This window comes from Morone saxatilis, unplaced genomic scaffold (assembly GCF_004916995.1).
Source record: "Morone saxatilis isolate NCDOM2014 unplaced genomic scaffold, NCSU_SB_2.0 Contig11, whole genome shotgun sequence".
NCBI classification, from domain to species: domain Eukaryota; kingdom Metazoa; phylum Chordata; class Actinopteri; family Moronidae; genus Morone; species Morone saxatilis.
In genome coordinates this window covers 25,257,290-25,279,897 of record NW_023339663.1, presented here as the reverse complement: position 1 = coordinate 25,279,897, position 22,608 = coordinate 25,257,290, and the positions used below count along the sequence as shown (strand labels likewise).

General features: G+C 40.4%; 2 protein-coding genes across 4 annotated transcripts in view; one reads left to right on the top strand and one right to left on the bottom strand.

Annotated features, from left to right (window-relative positions):
• Window positions 1-615: 615 nt before the first annotated feature.
• On the top strand, window positions 616-16,689 carry LOC118320755 (homeobox-containing protein 1-like). 3 transcript variants are annotated; one of them, XM_035651828.1, is made up of 10 exons: window positions 616-789; window positions 5,561-6,055; window positions 7,745-7,830; window positions 7,955-8,065; window positions 9,007-9,163; window positions 9,269-9,351; window positions 9,509-9,604; window positions 9,997-10,085; window positions 10,466-10,549; window positions 10,725-16,689. In XM_035651828.1, exons 2-10 carry the CDS (start codon window positions 5,562-5,564, stop codon window positions 11,052-11,054), a joined length of 1,530 nt encoding a protein of 509 aa, XP_035507721.1. In that variant the 5' UTR covers window positions 616-789; window position 5,561; the 3' UTR covers window positions 11,055-16,689. The 3 variants fall into 3 exon arrangements, with proteins under 3 accessions (XP_035507721.1, XP_035507720.1, XP_035507719.1); XM_035651827.1 differs by having other exon boundaries at window positions 9,994-10,085; XM_035651826.1 differs by having other exon boundaries at window positions 9,991-10,085.
• A 1,070-nt stretch (window positions 16,690-17,759) lies between these two features.
• The window catches only part of kif13ba (kinesin family member 13Ba), a gene marked incomplete in the record, with an annotated part of 42,204 nt that continues 37,355 nt past the window's right edge, over window positions 17,760-22,608 (bottom strand). The window contains 1 exon segment of the mRNA XM_035651825.1: window positions 17,760-22,608.

Here is a 22,608-nt window from a genome sequence, read left to right as displayed (position 1 = left end):
TTTGCTTCGGTGCACACCACTGACTGTCAGGAACCTCCAGCTGCTGAAAATGTTTCATGTCACTAATGTACCAGAGGAAACTGACCGGTTGGTTCCAGTTACTCAGAGGTCACAGGAGCCAAACCGTGTCCACCTCTCTGCTCCAGTGTTTCGCAGCTGTGTGGGGACTGAACGAGGCACTCAGGAGAGCTTTTGAGTACGATCAGGTGTAACGTTTACTTCAGCAGGATAGTTTTTGAATTTATGTGAGACACTAAACTTTTTTGTTAATGTGTATCACCTAAATGTGTGAATTGTTTTAGTGATTTTGAAAAAACAGGAATTAAATAGTTGGAGTAGAATAGAAAGTTGGTTCTGAACCTGACTATTTTAATCATCCTGAGACAAACTAAGTAACATAAAAATGCTGGGTGGACAAAATATTAGAAACACCCTACAGTGCAGCCTGATTGTCCATAGAGTTGTCAACAAGACACCATAAACCAAATAAAGGCGTGCAACCTTGCAGAGATATTGTATTTATATCCAGGTGTACCTAATAAACTGGCAGCTCTGTGAGTACAGTAAGTTCTGTAAACTGCGAATCCCGTCGTTCCTTGCGTCATTGTGTCAACATGGCGCCTGTCTGCCGGACAAAAGGCGAATGTGTCTGACGGTGGATTGAAACCCAATTAGAAACAGAGGAGACATTTTGGGAAAACTGACAGTCTTCGTGTGTCCTGGCGCCCCAAGGCAATACATATATGGTCAAATAAACATCTGTGGAGGCTCTTAGACTGGAATATTAAGGTAAGTTAAGTCCTGCAGCTCCAACTACTGCTGTCTTAAAACGGTCCTGCTAGCCCGATACATTTCCTTTTCTCTCTCTGCTGATAACTAAACTCCTTAAATATTTCGGCTGTGCTGCGGCGTTTTACTTGGCGGTTAAGGGTCACACTGTCTAAACTGATATGGACGCTCTCATCTGAATTATAAAGAGTCAGTGTCTAATTCGGCATGCACGTAGTTCACCAAGAAACACTAAATCAAACACAATGTCAACTTTTCCAGTTGCTCTACAGTGCTCCACCGCGATGCACAGTGTATTTTAGTTTAGTGTGATAATTACGGTGAACAACAGGCGAACCAGGAATCAAACGTACAGTTGAGTTGCGTTAAGAATGGTTAGGTTTATAAGATACATGCCGAATTGAGGAGTTGTTCTTCGATACCCACGACTCGTCTTAAGACACCCTCTATCGGGCATGCACATTTTCCTAGAAGCAAGGCGAAATCAAAATCCATAATTTTTTCAACGTGTTTCGGCGTGAAAGTCGAGAACGCTCTCCGGAGCTCCCCTGGTATTTTGGAGCCAGCTGTTGTTTTTCTTGTTTAAATTTCCTGCTCTGGAGCCAGTTAAAAAGTTGCCTACTGTATTTAAATGACTTTAGTGTTTGTGCTCAGCTGGCTCATTCCTGCAACCGGGCTACACTTTGTGCCACGTCTGGATAGGATCTTATGCAGGTCACTGGGTTCAGCAATATTAATCCCGCTCATATTTAACATGTTAAAGCTTTATTAGACGTAAGCCTTTAAGCACAGCAAACATCATTTTGTCCCAAACACACACAGACGGATAAAGTGAGGGGCCGGTCTTGCATGGTGCGTCTTGCAGAGTTTGTTGATGTATTACTGTGTTATCCCTCTCTGCTGCTCCGGAGGTCAGAGGTCAAGTTTAGCTACAGAGCAGCACCTGGAGCTGGAAGGCATTGGGTATCTTTGCTCATGACACTTCAGGATTGTGTGAGCTGGAAGGGCACATTAGATCTGGAGTCAAACAGTATTATCCTGGTTGTTACTTAAGTGTGTGTGTGTGTGTGTGTGTTCGTGCCCACACTTCCTGCTGTTGCTGCTTAGCAGAGATCTCTTAAGGAGTTGAGCAGTGCCAGTCAGCACTATTTGATTACTAGTCTCTCCATCCCTACTGGCACACATACTCTCTCCCAGCCCCACATAGTCACACACACACACATACTGTAACACACAATCTGTGGCAGAGTTTTACTGGTTTTCTACTGGTTTGCTGTCAGTCCAACAAACCCTGACCTAATAATAATGTTATTTCCCCCTTAGAACCTGAAGTTGCCAACATCATTTTAAATATGCCTTTTTTCCTTGATGGTGCCTCTTCTTTATCATGATAAGAAACTACAAGATAAAAGTCTGAGTACTTTGATAAGGTACTTTGTCTTTACTGCACCAATGTTTTTAACAGAGTGAGTGTGGCTGCTGCAAAGGCTCTGTTAATGTAAAATGTACTGTAGCCATGATGAGAGACTTCAGTGATCACTAAAAGGGCTCGCTCCTAATTCTAGATAGATCCAGGCTTAAACTCAAAGTGCTCTGGCAGCCATTGTGGCGAATGCGGGTACGTAAAGGTGGATTTGCTGCCCTGATGGTTTGCTTTTGAGGAACGATGCATTTTGGTGGGATACTCTAGTTTGCGAGGCTAGGATAAATAATGAGGTAAACGATAAGATTCTACTCCAAAGGCAGAACGTTCTGTTTGCCTCCTGGTCACATGGTGACCTCGTGCATCTTCTTACAGTTAGTAGCACCTTAACAGAAGCCGATCTATCCCTGTTGTTCCCTGGTGGGTGGTTCTTCACTTATTAAAAACTAGTCCAAATGTTTGGTCAGGTGACACTGGCTCATAAGTGTGTAAGTAAAAAAGAATATTGGTTGATGGGGGGGCGCTATAGCTCACCTGGTAGAGCTGGCGCCCCCCATATATATACTGAGGCTGACTTCCTGCTGCAGCAACCGTCGGTTTGTTGTCCCACCCCTTTTCCTGTCACTCTTCAGCTGTCCTGCCCAATAAAGGCCAACCCCCCCCCAAAAAAAAAATATATACACACATATAATATAATTTATTTGCTCAGTGAAAGTCAACTTTTCTTAGTGTTTTGTTAATTCTCCACTGCTTAATCTTAATCTAAAGCTGCCTTTTTTATAAAAACGGTTTTGGTTGGAAATGTTGCTGGAGATGTTAAGCGATGTTGAGAGTAGAGGTCAGCAGAGGTCAGCGTTTCTTGCTCTTCACTGGACTTTAAAGGGGTGCAGCTTCAGTGCATGTTTTGCAGGGCTACCACTGATCCTATGTGGAAGAGTCAAACTTCACTTAGATACTTCCTTTGATCATTCTAAATGCGTCTGTCTATTGCATCTGGCAGATCTACACACACACGCTGCAGTCCTCATAGTTCACGGTGCATGTAGAGCAAAACTAAACTAAATCTCATCATTCAAAAAACGAAACTCAGACAGGGAGCAAACGAAGGCTGGGTGGGCATGAGAAGTTGTTTGGTCGGAGGCCCTGGTGGCCGAGGGATTAAGGCGTCGACCAAGAATTGCAACATCCCCTGTTTGCATCTGGGCAGAGACCTTTGTTTCATGTCATTCCCCACCTCTTTCTTTCTTCATTTCCTGTCATCTCTCTGCTGCCGGCTATCGAATAAAGGCATAAAAGCTGAGGCTTGCACAGTGAATAACAATTGTAATCACATTTGTAACTTTTTAATTGAATAATATTCGTGCGTTTCTCATACTTTCAGTTTCCTTGCATATGCTGCACTTTGGTCAGCAAAATGTTGCAATAACTGAATAACAGTAATGCAGGAAGACTGGAAACAAGATTTTAAAAACACTACATCGAAATAAGATAAATAATTGAAGTGTTAATTTGCAACAAAACATTGTTAATCAGTCATTATGAAATGAAAACAAAACATTTTAGACGATCATTTCACAGTCCTGTATCGATCCCATGTATCAGTCAACTTTGTACAGCGTGACTCATCCTCTGCAGCAGTGAGAGAAAGTATGGAGCTTGGCTGCCTGAGATGTAAATTTTTCTTGGCATTTTTCCCAAGACACACACACACACACAGGCTCGCCCTCACCCTCCTCTATAAGTGTTGACATGTCTGCTGACTTTGATTCTCTGCTGTGGCCTGTTTTTCTTCTCGGCATCAGAAAAAAAAGCATCAAGACAGACGTGTTATCTCATTTCTCTCCTGCTCTCCCTCTTTCTCTCTCACTTTAGTTCAGTGACCGCTATTGACACAAAATCAGTGCACATTTAAAAGTATGTGGCATATCAGTTTAGATGGGAAGCAAATGACTTTTTGTTAAAGCCACATTGAAGTGAGCATATTCTGGGTTTGAAAACATACCATACATTACATTATTTGGGTAACATTATATGGTTATTGTGGTTGAAAAGGTATGTACCATAATAAAAGCCTTTTTTAGTCTGGAGGAATGCACTTCATATCTGGAAAGCAGCTGCTGAGCTCTGATGTCTTACTGTGTGTGTATGTGTGCTGTAAATGTGCAGGCAGGAAGCTAACAGATGTGACCGTACGTCCATTTTGTTCCGTTATTGTCTCATTGGTGTTTTTTTTGAAGGGATGTGAAGCTCGGTGTGTAGGGAATAAGGTCACTATTGAGCAACAATGTATAGATTTAATCAGAAGTAGAACATGTAGATCACATCAGATCAGGTCTGCTTTTTATGGCCAACAGCCACTAAATGTCTTTGTATTCTTTAATTGCCTCTCTACAGTATAGTAGCATTCTTTGACACGGACTGAATCCACCCTCAGCGGGATTTAAATTATGCACCCATGCATGGGGAGATTCACAGAGAACAATACATGCATGTACTGAATGTGATGTGGAAGATAATCAACCACGACTGAATTATGTTTACATTCAGCGTTGTGTGTGTTGCTGAGGTCTTACGAACGGATTTAGTGCATTTCCTAGCTACTAATTAAAATAAAACAACCCGTCCCTTGTTTACGTCCATCTTTTCTTCTTTGTTGTCTCTGTTGGTGTGTTACTGCGTTATAGAGTAGAACCAACTTCAAGATGTGAATCACGCCTGCTACACACTGCAAACAAAAGAGGCACTTTGTTCCACAACAATACAAGTGGTCAAAAGCGACCTACACTTAGTCCCTTAAGTGCTGTATATTCAGTGCGACATTGCAACAATGCTCTATTAAATTTTACATAAGTAAATCATTTTTGCTATAATTGTTTTTTTTTTGTGCATTTTACTTTAGACAGTAAAATGTACAAAATTATATAGAATGGTTCTGATCTGTTCTGTGTCTGCAAAAAAAATACTGTTGCATAGGACGTAGTGCTTCTTGCAGCTGCAGAGCTGTCTGAAATACAGCGGTCCATGCTTGTGAGAGAAAATCAAGTCTAATTTGATCACGGACATAACCTACAAGAAGTATTTTAATGGTGTAGCCGTAGCTGACCTAACTCCATTTGTTATCGACTAGACTGAAGTTACAATGCACAGTGAATGGAACATTCTGCAGCTCTCACCGAACTGTAACGGATCCAAATGTTTCAAACATTTCCCCAGCAAAATCTTTCAGGTTGGGAATATTTATGTAAAGTACCACAGCTTCCAACCTGTACAACAAAGTACATCACTTGAGTAAATGTACTGAGTGTCGCTTTTCTTAGCCATTAATTGTGTTGTTATGATCTCCTCCAGGATGTTCCAGCAGTGTGAGGAGCCTCGTTTCACCATCGAGCAGATTGACCTCCTCCAGAGGCTAAGGAGGACAGGGATCACACAGGCGGAGGTCCTCCACGCCCTGGACACCTTGGACCACTTGGACCGGAAACATGGACACAAGTTGGCCCATAAACCTTCCTACATGCCTCCCTCGTCTTCCTCCAGCACCGCCGCAGCCTCTTCCTCCATGACTTCCACCGCCACTCAGACAAGTTTCCCTGACAACCGACTCTCACTGTCGCCTAATAACAACTTCGACACCACCTCCCCGCCTCTCCCGATTCCAGTAGCTTCACCTGTCGCCATGGCAGCGGTAGCCCAGAACGGTCTAGTCGGTGTCACCAACGGGAAGCTGTCACCACCCCGGTTTCCTCTTGGTGTGGTTAGTGGCAGCGTGACGGCACCAGGCTATGGGTTTGAGACCAGTGAAGAGGACATAGATGTCGATGACAAGGTGGAGGACTTGATGAGGTAAGACCAGACTAGACTTGTCTTAATTTACACTGTGGTCCAAATTATTATGCAAATATGATTTCAATTAAAAAAACATTAGATCTTTAGTTTTTCAATAAAGTTCAATGGATGAGAGTTGAGAGATGAGAATGTGGTATCAAAGAAGGGCTCCTATGTTAATATGTAACTCGATCTGTAAAGATGTTTTTGATTGAAATAGCCTTGATTTTAGAACAATTATCCCCTCTAATGCAGGAATAATACAGAACAGATTTCTCTTTCAATCCTTTAGAAATATATTTGAAACTCTGTGTTGCATTTTGAGTTATTTGGGCAAAAAAAGGCCATTTTCATCATTGGCAACTGTGTATTTAATAAAATCCAGATTACGAATATTAATTGTTGAGGAATAAAAACTCCTATTGACTGCCAATTATGTAGGGAAAAAAGAACAAAAACAGTATATGCATAATAATTTGGAACACAGTGTAGACTAGGTTAGACCACAGCTGTCTAGACCAGGAAGTACCAGACCAGCTCAGAGCAGGTATTCAGAGACGGTATTTTGATGGTTAATGAAATATTGTCTTTGAGGTGCACTGATATCTGATATTATTGTTGCATCATGTTTAAATACACAGCATGTATAAACAGTTAATGTGTCACCATTCTATTGTTTGTCCACCAGAGAGTAGTGACAAGGTTATTTTTCAACTGTAAAATGTCCTGCACATTACATTTCTTGGTTGCACTTAAAAAACAAACAAACAAGGGAACCCTACATGTATACATGTATCATTATCAGATTTAAAAAAAAAAAAATCAAATATGGATATTGGTATCGGCAGAAAAAATTGGCTATAGTGTATTTATAGTGGTTATAAATACCACACAGACACAGCCAGTGTTTGAGTTAGCTAAAATGGGGCGGCTGTAGCCAGAGGTAGAGTTGGTTGTGCACTAATCAGAAGGTTGGCCTTGAGCAAGATACTGAATCCAAAATTTGCTCCCAAGATATGAATGTTAGTTTCTATTCGTGATAAGTCATCACTGTATGAATGAGTGAAAGTGGCATGTAGTGTAAAAGCACTTTGAGTGGTCAGAAGACTGGACAGTATTAAAAAGAGGCAGACCTCAGGGCAAAGACACAAGCACCTACCAACTGTATTTAGAGCTGTCGGATCACACACATAAATTGCAGTTTTCTACAATCATGATAATAATTTGTACTCATAATTAGAATTATGATAATTAAGATCATTTTACTTGTTATCAAAAATCTAACATACAGGTTGTGGTTGCACTAGGTGGTAATACAGAGGGCCTGGTGGTAGACAAGCCTGCCTGTAGCTCACACTGAATCTGAATATGATGCATGGATTAATGCCTACACGTACACTCACACATATTCTGCACACACATGCCCGCACGCACAGCACAGCACACACACACTCACACACATATCTTTAGTCTGCAGTCAGACAGCAGCAATCAGAGTGGTATTGATTTGAGGGTGTGTGAAGATGAAATCAAACCAGAAAGAGAGCAGTGAATATTACAGCAGTGTCTGGTTTCTGATTCCTACGCATGAAGTGTAGATTGCAGACTTGCAGCTGGTACAGTAACTGTGTGTTAGTAATGGCTTTTGGAGATATGAACATTTATTGCACTTTGTGGTAAACAGTAGATTATCCCATCTGCCTGTAGGAGAGACAGTGCTGTAATCAAAGAGGAGATAAAGTCCTTCCTGGCGAACAGGCGGATCTCCCAGGCTGTGGTCGCTCAGGTAACGGGTGAGTATCAACCTCGTATGCCACACAAACCAGGCCTACTAAATCACCACTAGAAAAAGTTGTCATGCCAGCAAACATCCTGCCTGCTGACGCTACAGATCTCACTCTGTTCCTCCTCCTCCAGGGATTAGCCAGAGTCGGATCTCCCACTGGCTCCTGCAGCAGGGATCAGACCTCAGCGAGCAGAAGAAACGAGCCTTCTTCCGCTGGTACCAGCTGGAGAAGACCAACCCTGGTAACACCACCCTCCACCATCAGGCCTACATCTCCTGCTTACCCTCCACACGGAAAGAAGACTGTAGAATAAAAGGGATAACACTTTTTTAAAATAACCAGTCAGCTGCTCTGAATGCATGACTGGCAACGCAAAAACACCCAGAGAACAGTGACTGAGCAAAAATCAGGTCATTCAGACCTAGGAGAACATACAAACGTAATGGGGAGAGCTAATTATCTATTAAAAGGATGCTTTATAATAGACAATCAGTCTGTCCATTGCATACTGTTAAAGTTTCCTTGAGTAGGACTCTGGACACCTTAGATTGACAGCTCTAATACATCAGTGCAGAAAAATCATTTAGTACCTCAGCTCATTGGTATTCATAGCTGTGATTGCAGTATGAACTAAAAGGAAGAGATTCTTTTTAAGCTCTGAAGCAGAGGACAGGGTTCTGGAATTTGGAGAGTTGCAGATGACATGAGTTGTAATCAAAGAGCCTTTTGACAGAAGAATGCCACGGCATGTGTTTTCATTTTTATGGGCATCTTGAGATGTCCCTGGTTACAGAAATAAACACAGTAAGTTTTTCCTGTGATCGAACAATGACTAAATTGTGTTAAGTTGAGACCAACATATTGGAATGTACAGTATAAAGTTAGCCTGTGTCCTCCATGGAAAAAATGCTTTGATTAGAATCTCTTGACTTTAATTTGTTTCATTGGCCCGATGCTGTAAAATAAATGAACATCAGGGTGTGATGGGTCACTCTGTCCTTACAACCTGATGATTAAGTATTCACACAGCGAAGGTACGCAGTCAATGTACAATATATAATGATTTCATTATTATCTTTGAGACATATTTTTAGGTGTGCTTGTGAATTAGCACCACGCTGTTTGACACACTGAATGCAAGTAAACTGTATTACTAACGCTGGCTGGTATTTGTGACTTCAGGTGCCACACTGGCCATGCGAGCCGCACCGCTGGCTCTGGACGACATGATGGACTGGCACCAAGCCCCGCCTCCATTTGGCTCAGCCCCTCCGGGCTTCCGTCTGCGGCGAGGGAGCCGGTTCACCTGGAGAAAGGAGTGTCTGGCTGTTATGGAGAGGTGAGGAGGAGGAGGAGGATGAGGAGGAAGAGTTGAGAGTTAGCTGTAAATGTAACTAAGTATAACATCATAAGATACTATAATTGGCTTTGTGTGTATACACAGCTACTTCAGTGATAACCAGTACCCCGATGAGGCGAAGAGAGAGGAGATTGCCACTGCCTGCAACGCTGTCATTCAGAAACCAGGTAGGTAAACACATGAAAAGGGAAAATGTAACTGCTGATCATTAGTAAACTTTCACTTATTTAAAGTCTTTTGTGCCTTGCATTACTTCAGAAATACTCTTTGACCAGTGAAATAAAATGTGCTTAAATGAGCCTCTGTCCTCTGTGGGTGTTACAGGAAAGAAGCTGTCAGATTTGGAGAGGGTCACATCTCTGAAAGTCTACAACTGGTTTGCCAACCGCCGCAAAGACATCAAGAGGCGCGCTAACATTGGTAATGTCTACCTCTGTCTGTGTGTGTGTTAACATTAGTGGATGTTGTCGGAGTTACACATAGCAGATACCCAGAAACGTTATGTATGGGATCCAGTAAGGACAGCATATGCATTGTATTGTGCTGGTTTCCCAAACAGTCTCTCTCTAAATAAATCAATAAGCACACATAAAAGAGCTTTTAGTCCCTTGTTGACCAACTGGAAGTACTGCTATAGAATTTTGTAAAGCATCTTTTGAGGAACACACACTCCTTCCCTTTTGCAGTGGTATGATTTTTACCAGCAGCAGTTGCAGGATGTTCTGCTCTAAAAGGTTAGCTTCTGAACTCTTGAGTGTGTTGTTGTTTGAGGTCGATATGCTATGATGAGGTTTGTGTTTTTGAAGAAGCAGCCATCTTGGAGAGCCACGGCATCGAGGTTCAAAGTCCAGGAGGTCAGTCCAACAGCGACGAAGTGGACGGCAACGACTTCCCTGACCAGGTAAACTAGATGTAAATGAGTTGTAACTTCTCTCCAACACAGAGAGCCTCTCACAGAGCTGCCCGGTCACAACAGAAGATGAGCAGCTCAGAGGTATGAATGTGTGGAACAGTAAATATACAGTGGGGCTCAGTGAACTTTGGGTCAGTAAAGTTAAACAGTGTATGGAACATTATAAAATCTACTTGGTTTTGATTCCTGTTTGTGTAACCGGTTACAGTTAATAGTCACATGTCCCAGTCTATCTTTAGAGAGACTTTCAGTATGGTCAGCAGTAAAATCAGCATACATTTCTAACAGTGGTGAGAGCATTATGACACTATTCTTGTGATGGTAGAATGACCTGGTTATTGTATAACCTCTGTGCTTCTCTGTCACAGGGTTGTGAGGTGTCCTTATTTGACAAGAGAGCTTCAGCCAGGCAGTTTGGTTTCAGTCGAGCTGACCTGTCCTCTCCGACCCAGGTACAGCCCGATTACACAAACACGCTGCCTCCTCACCACAACTGCATTTATCAAAGACCTTTGGCCTCAGATAAAGATATGAGGACAGATGTACCGTAGAAACTTAAAATTAAAAGAAATAAAATGGAGCCAAAATGTTCTAATCGTTCCCTCCAATTCTCCTCTCCCTGTTCAGGTTCCCACGCTGCTCCCTAGCTGGTTTTCTGCCCTGGGTAGAGGAGGCTTGTCTGGACAGAGGGGCACTTCTCTGATTGGCCGCTCCCTAGTGGCAGGGGCAGGCCCTCAGGCGGAAGGTTCCAGATTGACAGGTGTGTCCTGGTCTCCCCCATCCCCGTCCCTCCAGGACGAACCCACCATCCACAGTGCGCTGTCCGAGGCCCAGGACCCAATCGGTTTGGAGAAGGCGGCTGTCAATCACAGCAACCAAGCCCTAGCCAATCAGGTTGATGGGGAAAGGTGCAGTATGGGGAATGAAATCAAGACGGAAACGCTGGAGGACGACTGAATGGGGCGGTGGATATTGGAATTGTCGGGGTAATGAATGGAACAGGATCAGAGGTGTGTTAATATGCAAGCAGATTTTATAGGAATGTAATAAGTGAAAAAAAAAAGACCAAAAGTCGTGTAAACTCCAACCCTGAGATACCTCCCAACCCTACCTCCAACCACCAACCTTCTGCTACGCTCTTATAGGCATTACTAGTATATTATAATATTAATGATAAACCTTTATCTGTTAAAGTCCTCCCCAGCAGGCTATAACAATGCCTAAATAAAAACAAATCAAACAAAGACGTAAATAAAATAAATCATGAATTATTTCATTAACACAGTAACTGTGTACCAGAGCTGCACAATATGGTAAAAGAAATCATATTATTTAGACAGATAGTACGATTGTGATATGATTCACAATTAGTAAGAATTTTCGCATCAAAACTTTTTTGGAGTCTGTGCCAAACAAATGAGATTTGTAGGCACGGCACAACAGTACTTCATTATGATACTGTTTTGCTACGTTTTACTTTTATCAAAAAAATCGCAGCTTCTGCACTTGGCCATGTTGAGATTTTAACAATATTTCGATTAATTGTGCAGGCCTAATGCATACTTAAAAGGAAATACATATAGCAATGTATATTGTTTTTCACTTTGTTGATTTGGTTTTATCTGGGCATTATAAATCTTCCGTAGGAGAATGTCTAACAGGACATGATGCATTGTGCAGATTTCTTTGAAAACTGCATTTTTTCACAGCAGGACAACACTGTATTTGACACGGGGTTCAAATAGTTTCAGGGTCTTGCACTGTGATCACAACACAACTGAACAGCCTCAAAAGGTAAATACATGAATTTGAAAGTTAAGTTCATTTTAACTGATTGTTTTAAAATTATGTAGCACATTTCATCACAGTTAAATCATATTTCAAATTTTTGCTGTTTATTCCTTCCAGTGAGAAGAAGTGCAAAATAAGCTCAGTTTCATCGAGGTCACAGCTCGTTATATTTCTGTGAGCCTAAGATGATTTTAAAATGTAAAAGAGAGAAAGAAACAGAATCACCAACTCCTCTATCCCTGGCCCTGGTAAAATAAGCTCAATGTATGGAAGCAAAGAAAGGCCATTATAATGTAGAATTTTGTGAACTACTGAATGAAATTGAAAACCAACTATCTGCATTTGTGTGGTTAAATTACCCTCTGTGAAATGTCACGTGAGTATTTGTAAGTTCTCCAATTTCTAAAATGCAACTGAAGTGACTTTTGTCAGTTGTTGAACTGTGCAGGGGTTTCAGTAACCCATCTGAATGTCTTTCTTGGATAACATTACTGACATAACTTCAGAAATTCAAGTTTTACCAATAACCCCTCCATACAAAGGCACTCCTGAGTTGTTGTTTTTTTTAAATTGTACAATTTGAAATTACAATGGGGATCCCATAAACAAGTGTTTTATAATTTAATTCAGGGTATTTGAATATGAACAATAACAGCAATAACAGATTCAAATTGTTACAGCCTCTCTTTGCTTCCATATTAATAACACGTCATTAAAAAAAGAGTAAAGCTACTCGATAAATAAATGTCAAAGGAAGCCGAAACCATTGATAGATTTATAGAAAATATAAAATAAAACTAGGAACCCGGATGTCTAGGTAACCGAGTGCTATTCATTTGTAGCTACTTACTCGGTGGGTGATCAGGCAGAATGAATCAATCACTGTGAGATGATCTATAATCAATACAGACCAGTCAGTTGGGAGGTATTCAACAGTGTAACAAACTGTTACTAGATACTACAGATAAAAGTGTAAAGTGACTACATACATATACCACATGTGTATGTATGTATGTATGTATGTATACACACATACATATATACAGTATGTTATATAAGCTGTCGGGGTATATATATGTACCCTGATCCATTTCTATTTACAGTATATAGACATATTAGCTTCAAATGAGAGAAACTATCAGTATGAGTCTTTCTGTTGGTGAAAGGTGAGTAAACCATTAGCCAAAGTATTAAGTTTAAATTTGGTGTATTTTCTGAGTGTATGATAGTCATGGGTGGAATTATGTTTTAGAGATATGCTAATCAAAGATGCATCAGATGTGTCAAATTATTGCAAGCAAAATGCATTTTTCCTTTTTAGGTATATCTGTGTTTGTGCTCGATATGCCATGTGTTTTAAACACATACTGTCATGTTTCAATTGTATTTTCATTTTAAATGACACTTTATTGGATCTTTATCATGGTGCTTAGAGTCCCTGCTGTTGAAACATTTCATTGATCGTTATGAATGACAGAGGCAGTAGGAAGACAAAAAAATAATTGCGAAACCGCGGTTTTCCTCAGAAAGCTAATAGTTGAACATTTAGTGAGTGAGTTCTCTTGATAAAACCACAGCAGAAAGTGTTATTTAGCTGAAAAGTAAATATTTGATAGACTAGTCAAATCAAGAAATATTTATCCGACTACAGTCATTGTGGAAGTCCAACCAGGTTTTGCATTTCTGTTTATCTCCATCCCCACAAGGAATTCTTTAAAGTTGGGTTTTGATGGGTTTTTTTGCCTTTTGGTGGCTACTTAACTTGACTTAAAGTCCAATATTCATTCTCATTTTAGCTCTGTTTTGGTTTCTACCAACCCCTGAGGGAAATATCTTACTCTTCAGCTGCTAAATGTCTCTCTCTATTCACTACCTAGTTGCTAAGCTAGTTAGTTTGGTGCTGGTAGTGTACAGTACATTTCCTGGAGCTTTTTCACTGAAAACACAGGACGGCTACAGAGTTTGTGGGCTAGAAAACCAAAACGGTTAGCTCAAAGAGGCTAAAACGATAAGGGGAACTATGGAGTTGGATGATAATTGTATGTGGGTTTGCCACTACAAACAACCCCTTTCACATTATACATAGTCATTTAATACAATTTTAATGTAAAAAAAAAAAAAAAGATTGGTGCAGCTTCAATTGATTGAATTTTTTGAACTATGCTGTATGGATTTAAGTTTAAGTGCCTTATTTTTTGCAGTGAACTAGCAGGATCAGTGCATGAAGGACTTCTACAATGACTGTACGTATATACATCACTGTATCTGAAGCAATGCAAGGAAGCTAAACACATGATGTTCTGTAAGGGCCAACACTAAAGGGGCTTCACTTAAATCGGTTCATCATTGTTCATCACCAGGTGCTTTACAGGCTAAGCTACTAGTTCAGAGTTATAAACTCAACACAAATACCTCACTTTACCCCCGCCCCCCCGCAGCTATAAGCTACACCCCACAGGTTCCTCCACAGCTGCTTCAATGTGAATCAAAGTTTAGACAGTGGAGAGTAAAAGTAACTGTAGAGCTGATTTATTCAGAGGAGACTGACAGCAAACTGTGATGAGGCTGTACAGATGTTTCACTGGCTCATCTGGCACAACAGAAATGTCAGTGTCCTTTTTAAAAGGGAAATTCCTTCTCGAAATCGAGCCAATAAATATTAAGTTTGAAAGTAAAGGGAAATTCCACTCCAAAAAAGAATTTATTCATTGATAGTCCATGAAATACTTCTACAGATACCCCCACCCCTCAGCCTGGTGCAATACTAACAACCCATCAATGTTGGTTTCAGACTGAATGTCTGAAGTTTTGTGGTGGAATGTCTCTTTAATTGTACGGCAGCAGAGCTGTCCTGGTGTCTTTGCTTTAAGCGTTTATAAAACTCTGAGGCATCATTAGTCAGTTGCTTTGTGTCATCTGAATTATTTACACCAAAATATCAAAATACACTCTACCACTAGGGGTTAGAAGATGTTTTATTTTATTTGAAATCTGCTAAGCAGAAGCCTTTCTGAAGTGAATCTGTAGATTCATTTAAGACAACGTGCTGTTTTGAGATTATTTCAGGGTTTTTAATCGTTTAAATTGCTGCCTTCATGGTAGTCTCATGAAGTTGTACTTTGGAGTTCTGAAGCAGCAAATTGATGTGATGTGAAAAAGTAGTTTATTAGTGTCATTTATAGTCATTTTAGAGCTAAAAAGTTTGAAAGTAAAGAGTTAAAATGAGAAACAAAAAACAATGAACAGAAACAAAACTGTTAATGGTACATGTGAGGCTGCTGTCTTACTTTTAGTATTTTATTATCTCAGATCCTCTTCCTGTCTTTAAATTTTGCCTATTTTCTGTCACAATGTGGCTGTTTTAAACATTTAAAGATGAAATGGTTATTCTCTAACACGACAGTGTTACAGTAGCGCCAAAATTCAGTTGATCATCTAGAAATAAGCTTGTTGCTTGTTTGACAGCAATCTCGTGACCTTTCATGTTGTTTCTCAATAAGAGTCCATTTGAAATCGATTGGTCTTTGTTTCTTGACTACATTTGTATTTGCTTTCAGTTTTTGACCCTAAAGTGGCTCCTTACTTTTTATTTACAGAAATCAGAGTGCCAGAAAGTGTGTATTCATATTATAATCAACCTGAAATGCGTAATAAGTCAAAGTGATCATGGAATAGAAACACAGTTGTACCAGTTTTCCCATAAACGACACACAAAGCCTTTGCTCTTCCAGTTATATTCAGCAGTGTCAGACTACCCATGTGCACTTTGTTTCTGACAGCAGTGGCGGCAGCATGTTGTATCTTTTCATTGGTTAAAATGCAGTTCTACCATCTGCCTTCAGTCCTCTGTTGCCTTGCTGTACTGTTTTGTTTGAAGGATGAGCTTCCTTTGCTGGTTCTTCACAGGAACAAAAGCAGCTGAGGTTTCAGATCAGATCCTGTTTTTTTACACCTGGAACACCTGTACAGTGCACACCCCTTCAGGCACTGATGTCTCGATCCCATTTGTCTTTGTCCTGCCAAATCCAACTGTGTCTTCCTCTGGCAATACTGCTGTCCCCTAACACAGACGGCACGGTAAATATTTGTCTTTATACTGTTTGGATTGTGGCTGCTTCCAGTGGCACTTGTCGAGGAAGGTGTTAATGGGGTCGTAGAGGATCTTGATCTGATCTGAGGTCTGCTGTGTGAATTAAAAGCACAGGGGAGCTGTTGTCTGTGTGGTCTCTGTCAGTTCATGCCTCAGGACTGAAAGCTCCAGTCTGTCTCTAACCTTAGTCAACATTGTGAATATAAGAGCTGCAGTTTGACATTTGAAGAGTTAATATTCCAAAAAGCTGTTTTTATTGAGGTCGACATTCGTGCATTCAACATAAAAATGTAAATGTTCCATTCCTCATGTTCTCCCTTAATCAGCCAATGACTGTATATACTTAAAATGAACATCTGGTTCAATTATTTTATCAGTCATGTAAAAAAACATTTATTTTTCTTTAAACTTGAGTGGTTACCATTTCATTTTGGCAATAAACTCTTCAATAATTCTCTAAAGAATGAAAAATATCAACCTCAGCAGGACGTTTGTTCTATCAGTTTGAATTGATTTTTATCCCCTATCGTTCTTATCTATTTCAAGATTTAGTGCCTTTTTTGGACGGTAGACTGTTCTGTAATCGCTATGTAGAAAATCTACATATGCCTTTTGTTACTTTTTCATCTGTTGGATAAACCTTATTTGTTATTTTTAAGGTGTGTTTTTATTGATATTCTATTTACAAGGGAATAAAAACTGATCAGAGTCCACGTAGTGTGTCTTGGGTTTATTTTGTCTGTATGTCAAAGTGTAAAGTCAGGCACCACCACAGGGACCACGTACAGGAAATGAAGTCAAAGTATTAACTGTATATAGAAATGACACTGTTAAAGTTCATTCTGGTACATCTTAGTATAGAATATATAAACGTACTACAAGGAGTTTATACTGATGTCTCTATATGATCTACATAAACAAACCAGGCCATCTGTGAGATGATTGGCTATATCTGTACAGTTACTTTTAATGCCTGCCACCGGGTCGGATTCCCATTCAAATCAATGAAATGAGGCAGTGGAAACACTACTGCTTTTGTCCACAGGGGCCGCCAGAACCAACACAAAATGAAAGTTTCTTGTAGGGGCTTTAAATAAAAAGCTTGAGGTCTGAGAGCAGGTTTCACTTCACCCTCAGCTGTAAAGCCTCAGTCACTGCGAAGTCCTTTTATATCTTTTGTAAACATTAAATGATGTTAATCACAGCTAAATAAGCAAAAAAATAGAACTACAAAACAATCTGCTTTATCAGGAACGTGTGGTTTGATCAGATCCACAGTTGCCAAACCACCCACCGATTAGCAACATTTGCTTCAAAATATGACAGAGATCAGAGACAATTCTGGGTCTCAAGAAAAACTCTTGAATCCATATTAGTTGTTCAGCCTTGAATAAGTGGCGTCTCTCCGGCTGTAGTCTTTATGAACATTGGAAGTAACAATCCCAAATCAAAGACCGCTTACTGGCTTTCTCCAGAGCTGTCAACAGATCCATCGCCACGACAACCAAGGAAACGTCCTAAGTGGTCAAGTTGAAAGCACTCGAGTGGACCTTGAGTTGGGATTGTTTCACTGCCATACAGTTCATTTTTAAGTCAACAGAGCCAGGTTTATTCATCAAAAATTGTCTTCAGTATATTTCACCAGCGTATAACAAATAAAACCGGACCGAAGAGCAGTTGACATCAGTGGAACGAGTAAACCTCGTGCTCATCGGCCTCCACAACTGCACACGTCTTTCAACATTAGATCAGTTTGGTACAAATAAAGAACAAATACTCTGTTAATCTTCCTTTTTTTATTTTTTGTTACCAGATTCCTGTTCAGATGATAAAACATGAAAATTATAAATGTATTATAATACATGTTTATTCTTTGGATTGCAGCATAGAATTACATAAAACCATTAAATTAAATCAAAACCCAAACTTGTGCTCAGATTTTTCTTTTTATAAGTCTTAATATGCGCATATATACACATACATACACAGAACAACCACTCCAATGGTGCACTCACACATACAAAGGACACATCAAGACAAACCTGCTCCAAAGAATCAACAGTAGCGACAAACAGAACTGGTAATGGTTAGTTGGGATGATATAGTAATACTGTTGACCAGAACGAGGCCACATCAAACCCATGTTGGATTATTTTTTCTTTAGCTGATTCTGTGAAAGCTTACAGGGACTGGAGGGGCTTTTTTTTTTTTGCAGGAGTAACGTGGTTGTATTAAAACTCCCTGACTTAGCAAGCACCAAGCCCCCTCCTTAAGCTCCTATTAGCCTTCTATTATTACACAGCTCAGTTAAATATGGCTGCTGGTACCTAGGAAACTTTAATGCAATATTCTATTGATACCAACTGTCTTTAAAATGCACCAAGAGGAGAAGTTGTATCTGAATGTTCTTGGAAAGCAGACCCAGCTGTAAAAAAAATATGGGTCACTGCCAAAAACTGCAAAAAGGAAACAACAAAAAAACCCCAAGGCTGTATGGCATCACCTGGCAGCCGAGTATTGCGTGTTTGTTTGTGTGGTTTATTCTAATGTTTGAGAACACGGAGAAAGTGAACTGGATGCAGCCAGCAGGTACAACTCTTTGTCAGCTAAAAGGCCTCAGGGAAGAAGTTGGCAGAACACTCTGGTCAGGCGAGAAAGAGGTAGTAAAAAAGGTGAACACTCACAACCAAGGCAGGAAAATATATTTTAGTGCCCGGCAAATACAAAAACCGAGCCAATTACTTTTCTGAGCAGAGAGCAGCCTCAGGCGGGTGGCTGGCAGCGTGATGATCCCGGGAGGCAGAAGCTGTCAGGCATGCTGCTGCTGCTGCTGCAGGGCAGTGGTGGGTTCTTAATTCTCTCATTTTGATGGTTTTCTTGTTGTATATAAAATTCCCTTGGTGGAAGTCAGACCCTCGTCTGATTGAGGTGTGACAGCAGCCACCAGGGGGAATCCCTTTGAGCACAGATGCTGTCAGGTTTTAAAGAAATCAGATATCCTAATGAAGGGTGTTGATGTTATCAGAAGATGAAAATTGGAATTTTAATAGTAAACCAGAATGGATTTTTTTTACGGTTTTGGAATGACTCTCTTCGATAGCACAGTGCATTGAGGGTACAGCATGTTTAGTTAGAGAGCTGGGATTGTTCCTGCTAAAACCAGTCTGGCTCCAGATTGAAGGCCACGTTAAGGCAGGGGGGAGGGCATGTTGCTCCAGACCAGTGATCCCATAGTTAGCACAGAGCTACAGGAAATGCAACAGGAGGTGAATGCAACAAAGATATGGGACCGATTCTGAGCAAAACAAAAGCACTTAAGACAAGAAAAGGAACTGATGAAAGTAAAGCAGTTAAAGAAAAGAAACATTCTGAGGGGCTGAGGACTCGTACAGATCAATATGCAGGCTGAATATGATTGGACACGTCAATAAAAATAGAACTGAGTGTGGTTCTTGTGGTCGATTCAGTCACATAAATAACTGCTGGCTTTGCTCTGCTCTCTCCAGTGGCACAAAGGGAAACTTGAAACAAAGTTACAACATTAAATCCATTCTAAGCACTACAGTTATTACTGCTGCTAGTTTTTTTCTACTTCCTTATTGAAATGGCTCTTGTTGCTGTGTGGATCATGTGCACCACGCGGCCCATGAGCTGCATTTTTCATATCTAATGTCAGCGTCACACTTTATCTGTTAAACTAATGCGTTTATGATGCTGCAAACTGTGTGGAGAGTAATAGACAGGATGTGTGCTGGAAATAAAGACACCGTGTTTGAGCTTAGCTCTGCTGTCACATCATAGTAATAGCTCGCAACTGAACCCATTTTCATCTTTTTACTTGCAGTTGAGCAGTGAGTGCGAGGATATAGCTGAAGAATATTGCTCCAAAAAACTCAAAATACTGAACTGAAAACAGAAAATTAAAACAGTTTCAGTACAATGTAAATAACAACATGAAAAATAAAATCAGGTTGTATTTTCTTCCTACATATACAAGTGTTCCAGGAAATTAACTCTTTAATTCCCTCTGGAGACTTCTGTGCAAATGAACTGAAGCGTTGATATGAAAAACAGTGTGTGGAAGATGGTCACATGATTTCTGAGGCACAATAACATAAAGGGACATCCAGAGGCCTGAAGTGATCTTAAACCCCTTTAACAGCACCACGAGCAAAGACCAGGATGGGAAAGCACACCAGCCACAGAGACTCAAGTGCAAAGAGAGCGGGGGTGGGGGGGTGAGGGTTCGTTGCTCTCAGCTCAAGTCCGCTGTAGAATAGGTAAAGTGGCAGCTGGCGGTCGTTTCCCATCTCGGCAAAGACTCACGGACACGACTGAATCAAAGCCACGTCCACCCAACATCCACACACACGATCGACACACAAACACGTAAGAAAACCTCACTCCCTTCCTTCATTACCACATAACTGTTACGAACCACAATATCACAACCAACCAACCCAACTAGAGCCCAACCTACGTAACCACTTCACAACTTGCCAACCAATAACATACCAGATAGCCACCTATAGTAACCAATCAGAGGACTCCAGGGTCCTGGGCTTTAAGGCCAGATAATAAATACACAGATAATAACTAGACTATGGTGATATATTGTTTCATACTTCAACTTTAATGCAATTCCAACTTTATAGTTTCCTCATAAAAAAAAAAATCAATTTTCACCCAGAAAATATTTCAACCTTTTATTTCTACATCTTCTCCAAGGCTCACATGAGAAAGTGCCTCATTTTGAGGAATTGTACTGCTTCATATTAAAAATATATTGGCCACTGAACCAAAGCGCTGACTTTAGTTTCTCCGTCTGGGATTAAAAAACAAAACTATTGAATTCCAATGTAGTATACAGTAAGAGATAGAGAGTGTTAGATAAATCAATTGATCCATTTACAGGTAAATTTACAATGCTAATAGCAGCAATTTTCATGGAATAATTTGTGCAATATTTATTAAAATAAAAAGGCTATCAATTTTCATGCGATAAATGCATGTGTACAAGCATTTAAATATAAATAGTAAATTCACGCCTCTCAAATTAGGAAGAACGCATGATAAAAAGAATGGAAAAACATATTGTATCCATAAAGATGATAGTGTGTTTGGACATACTGAGTGCGTTTATATGCACGCAGTATTCCAGATAATGTTTTCATATGCATGCATTGTCAAATCATCTCATTAGAAACCTATATAGATTCCATAGTATACATGGATAAACTGTATGTCTCCATAGTAACAGCTTACAGTCTGAAATACCTGCCCCAGTGGACGTCAATAACAGAAAATAACCTATTGCTCACTTTGAGAGACAGCATCACTCCAACTCAGGACGACTCAAACACTTTACACTGACCTCTTTCTAGTTTATTAAAGGGGCACTCTCGCAATTTACTATAGTGATTCTACAATGTTAGGACACTTGCGAGACACAGATTTGAACATGTGTAGAATTGGCAGAGTGCACCTTTAACTCTAAGCACTGGGAGCGTGTGTATTCTGTCTACATATTTCATAAATTGATGGTATACATAAAGTATAAAACAGTGCTGTGGTGTTCTGCCATGGCTTTCCCATTAATTCATACACACAGAGTAAGGTCACTGTAAAATGTTAAAGTCCCTCTGGAATGTGATGTTCAATAAAAAACTCATTTAAAGTAAAGTCTGCCACATCATCTTGCCAGGAATGTTCAATCAGTCCGAATTGCTATTGTGTTCAATACTTTCCCAAACCGTACTGCTCGTTCTCCCAGCTGTGTCAGTCATTTAGAGACAAAAGATAAAAACTAGATTCTTTTAAAACAGATCAAATGCATAGAAGAAAATCGATTCTCTTCTCAAGCGTGAAACACCCGGCAGAACATCAGCCTGTCCATCTCACCTTCTTTTCCTCCGCACATACACATGCATTTCCCACCAACACAACAGTACTACCCTAAACAGCGCCTCCTGGTGTCCGAATGTCAGCCACAGAGGACCGCCACCAAATCTGCTCAAAGAACAGACATCCAGACGGCCCACTCAGATGGAGAATGTACTCTGGTTCAAAGTCATCAATAACCATTTTCACATTACTAGTTGGTTCGAGGAATCTGCTTACACTCGCCTACGTCTCTGTCTCGCTGCAGCATGACCACAGCCACGTTCTGCTCACATACAGATGCTTCTTATCCAACGTCTCCAGTGCAAAATCGACTTTTAAAGCCTCCCAGTACAAACTTGCTCCCATAGTGGCTTTGTCCAAACAAGGACACGACTTTTCTTGCTTTACACATATAATCTTTAACATCGACACGACTACAACAATATGAACTTAATTTGTGCACACAGGGCAACACTGTACAACATTTACATACACACACATACACATACACACACACACACACAAACACACACGCCCCTCCTTGTCCTTTCCCCTCTGCAGTCCCTGAGATCACCTCACTTAGCTCAAGGCATTCTCTTAAAACACAAAACACAGCTAACAGAAATTAAATATACAGAAAAACAAATGCAAACCAAGCCATGGTGAAGGCACATTCTGGGAGGATCTATCTTCAAAAGAAAAGAGAAGGAGTCCAGGCGGAGGAGACGTGTCTCAAACAATGAGTCA

Bases quoted from the DNA above. Each gene is read 5' to 3' on its own strand.
- LOC118320755 (XM_035651826.1), top strand. From the start codon at position 5,562: ATGTTCCAGCAGTGTGAGGAGCCTCGTTTCACCATCGAGCAGATTGAC. The intron at 6,056-7,744 runs GTAAGACCAGAC...ATCTGCCTGTAG, and splicing joins AAGGTGGAGGACTTGATGAG to GAGAGACAGTGCTGTAATCA. The intron at 9,352-9,508 runs GTAGGTAAACAC...TGGGTGTTACAG, and splicing joins CGCTGTCATTCAGAAACCAG to GAAAGAAGCTGTCAGATTTG.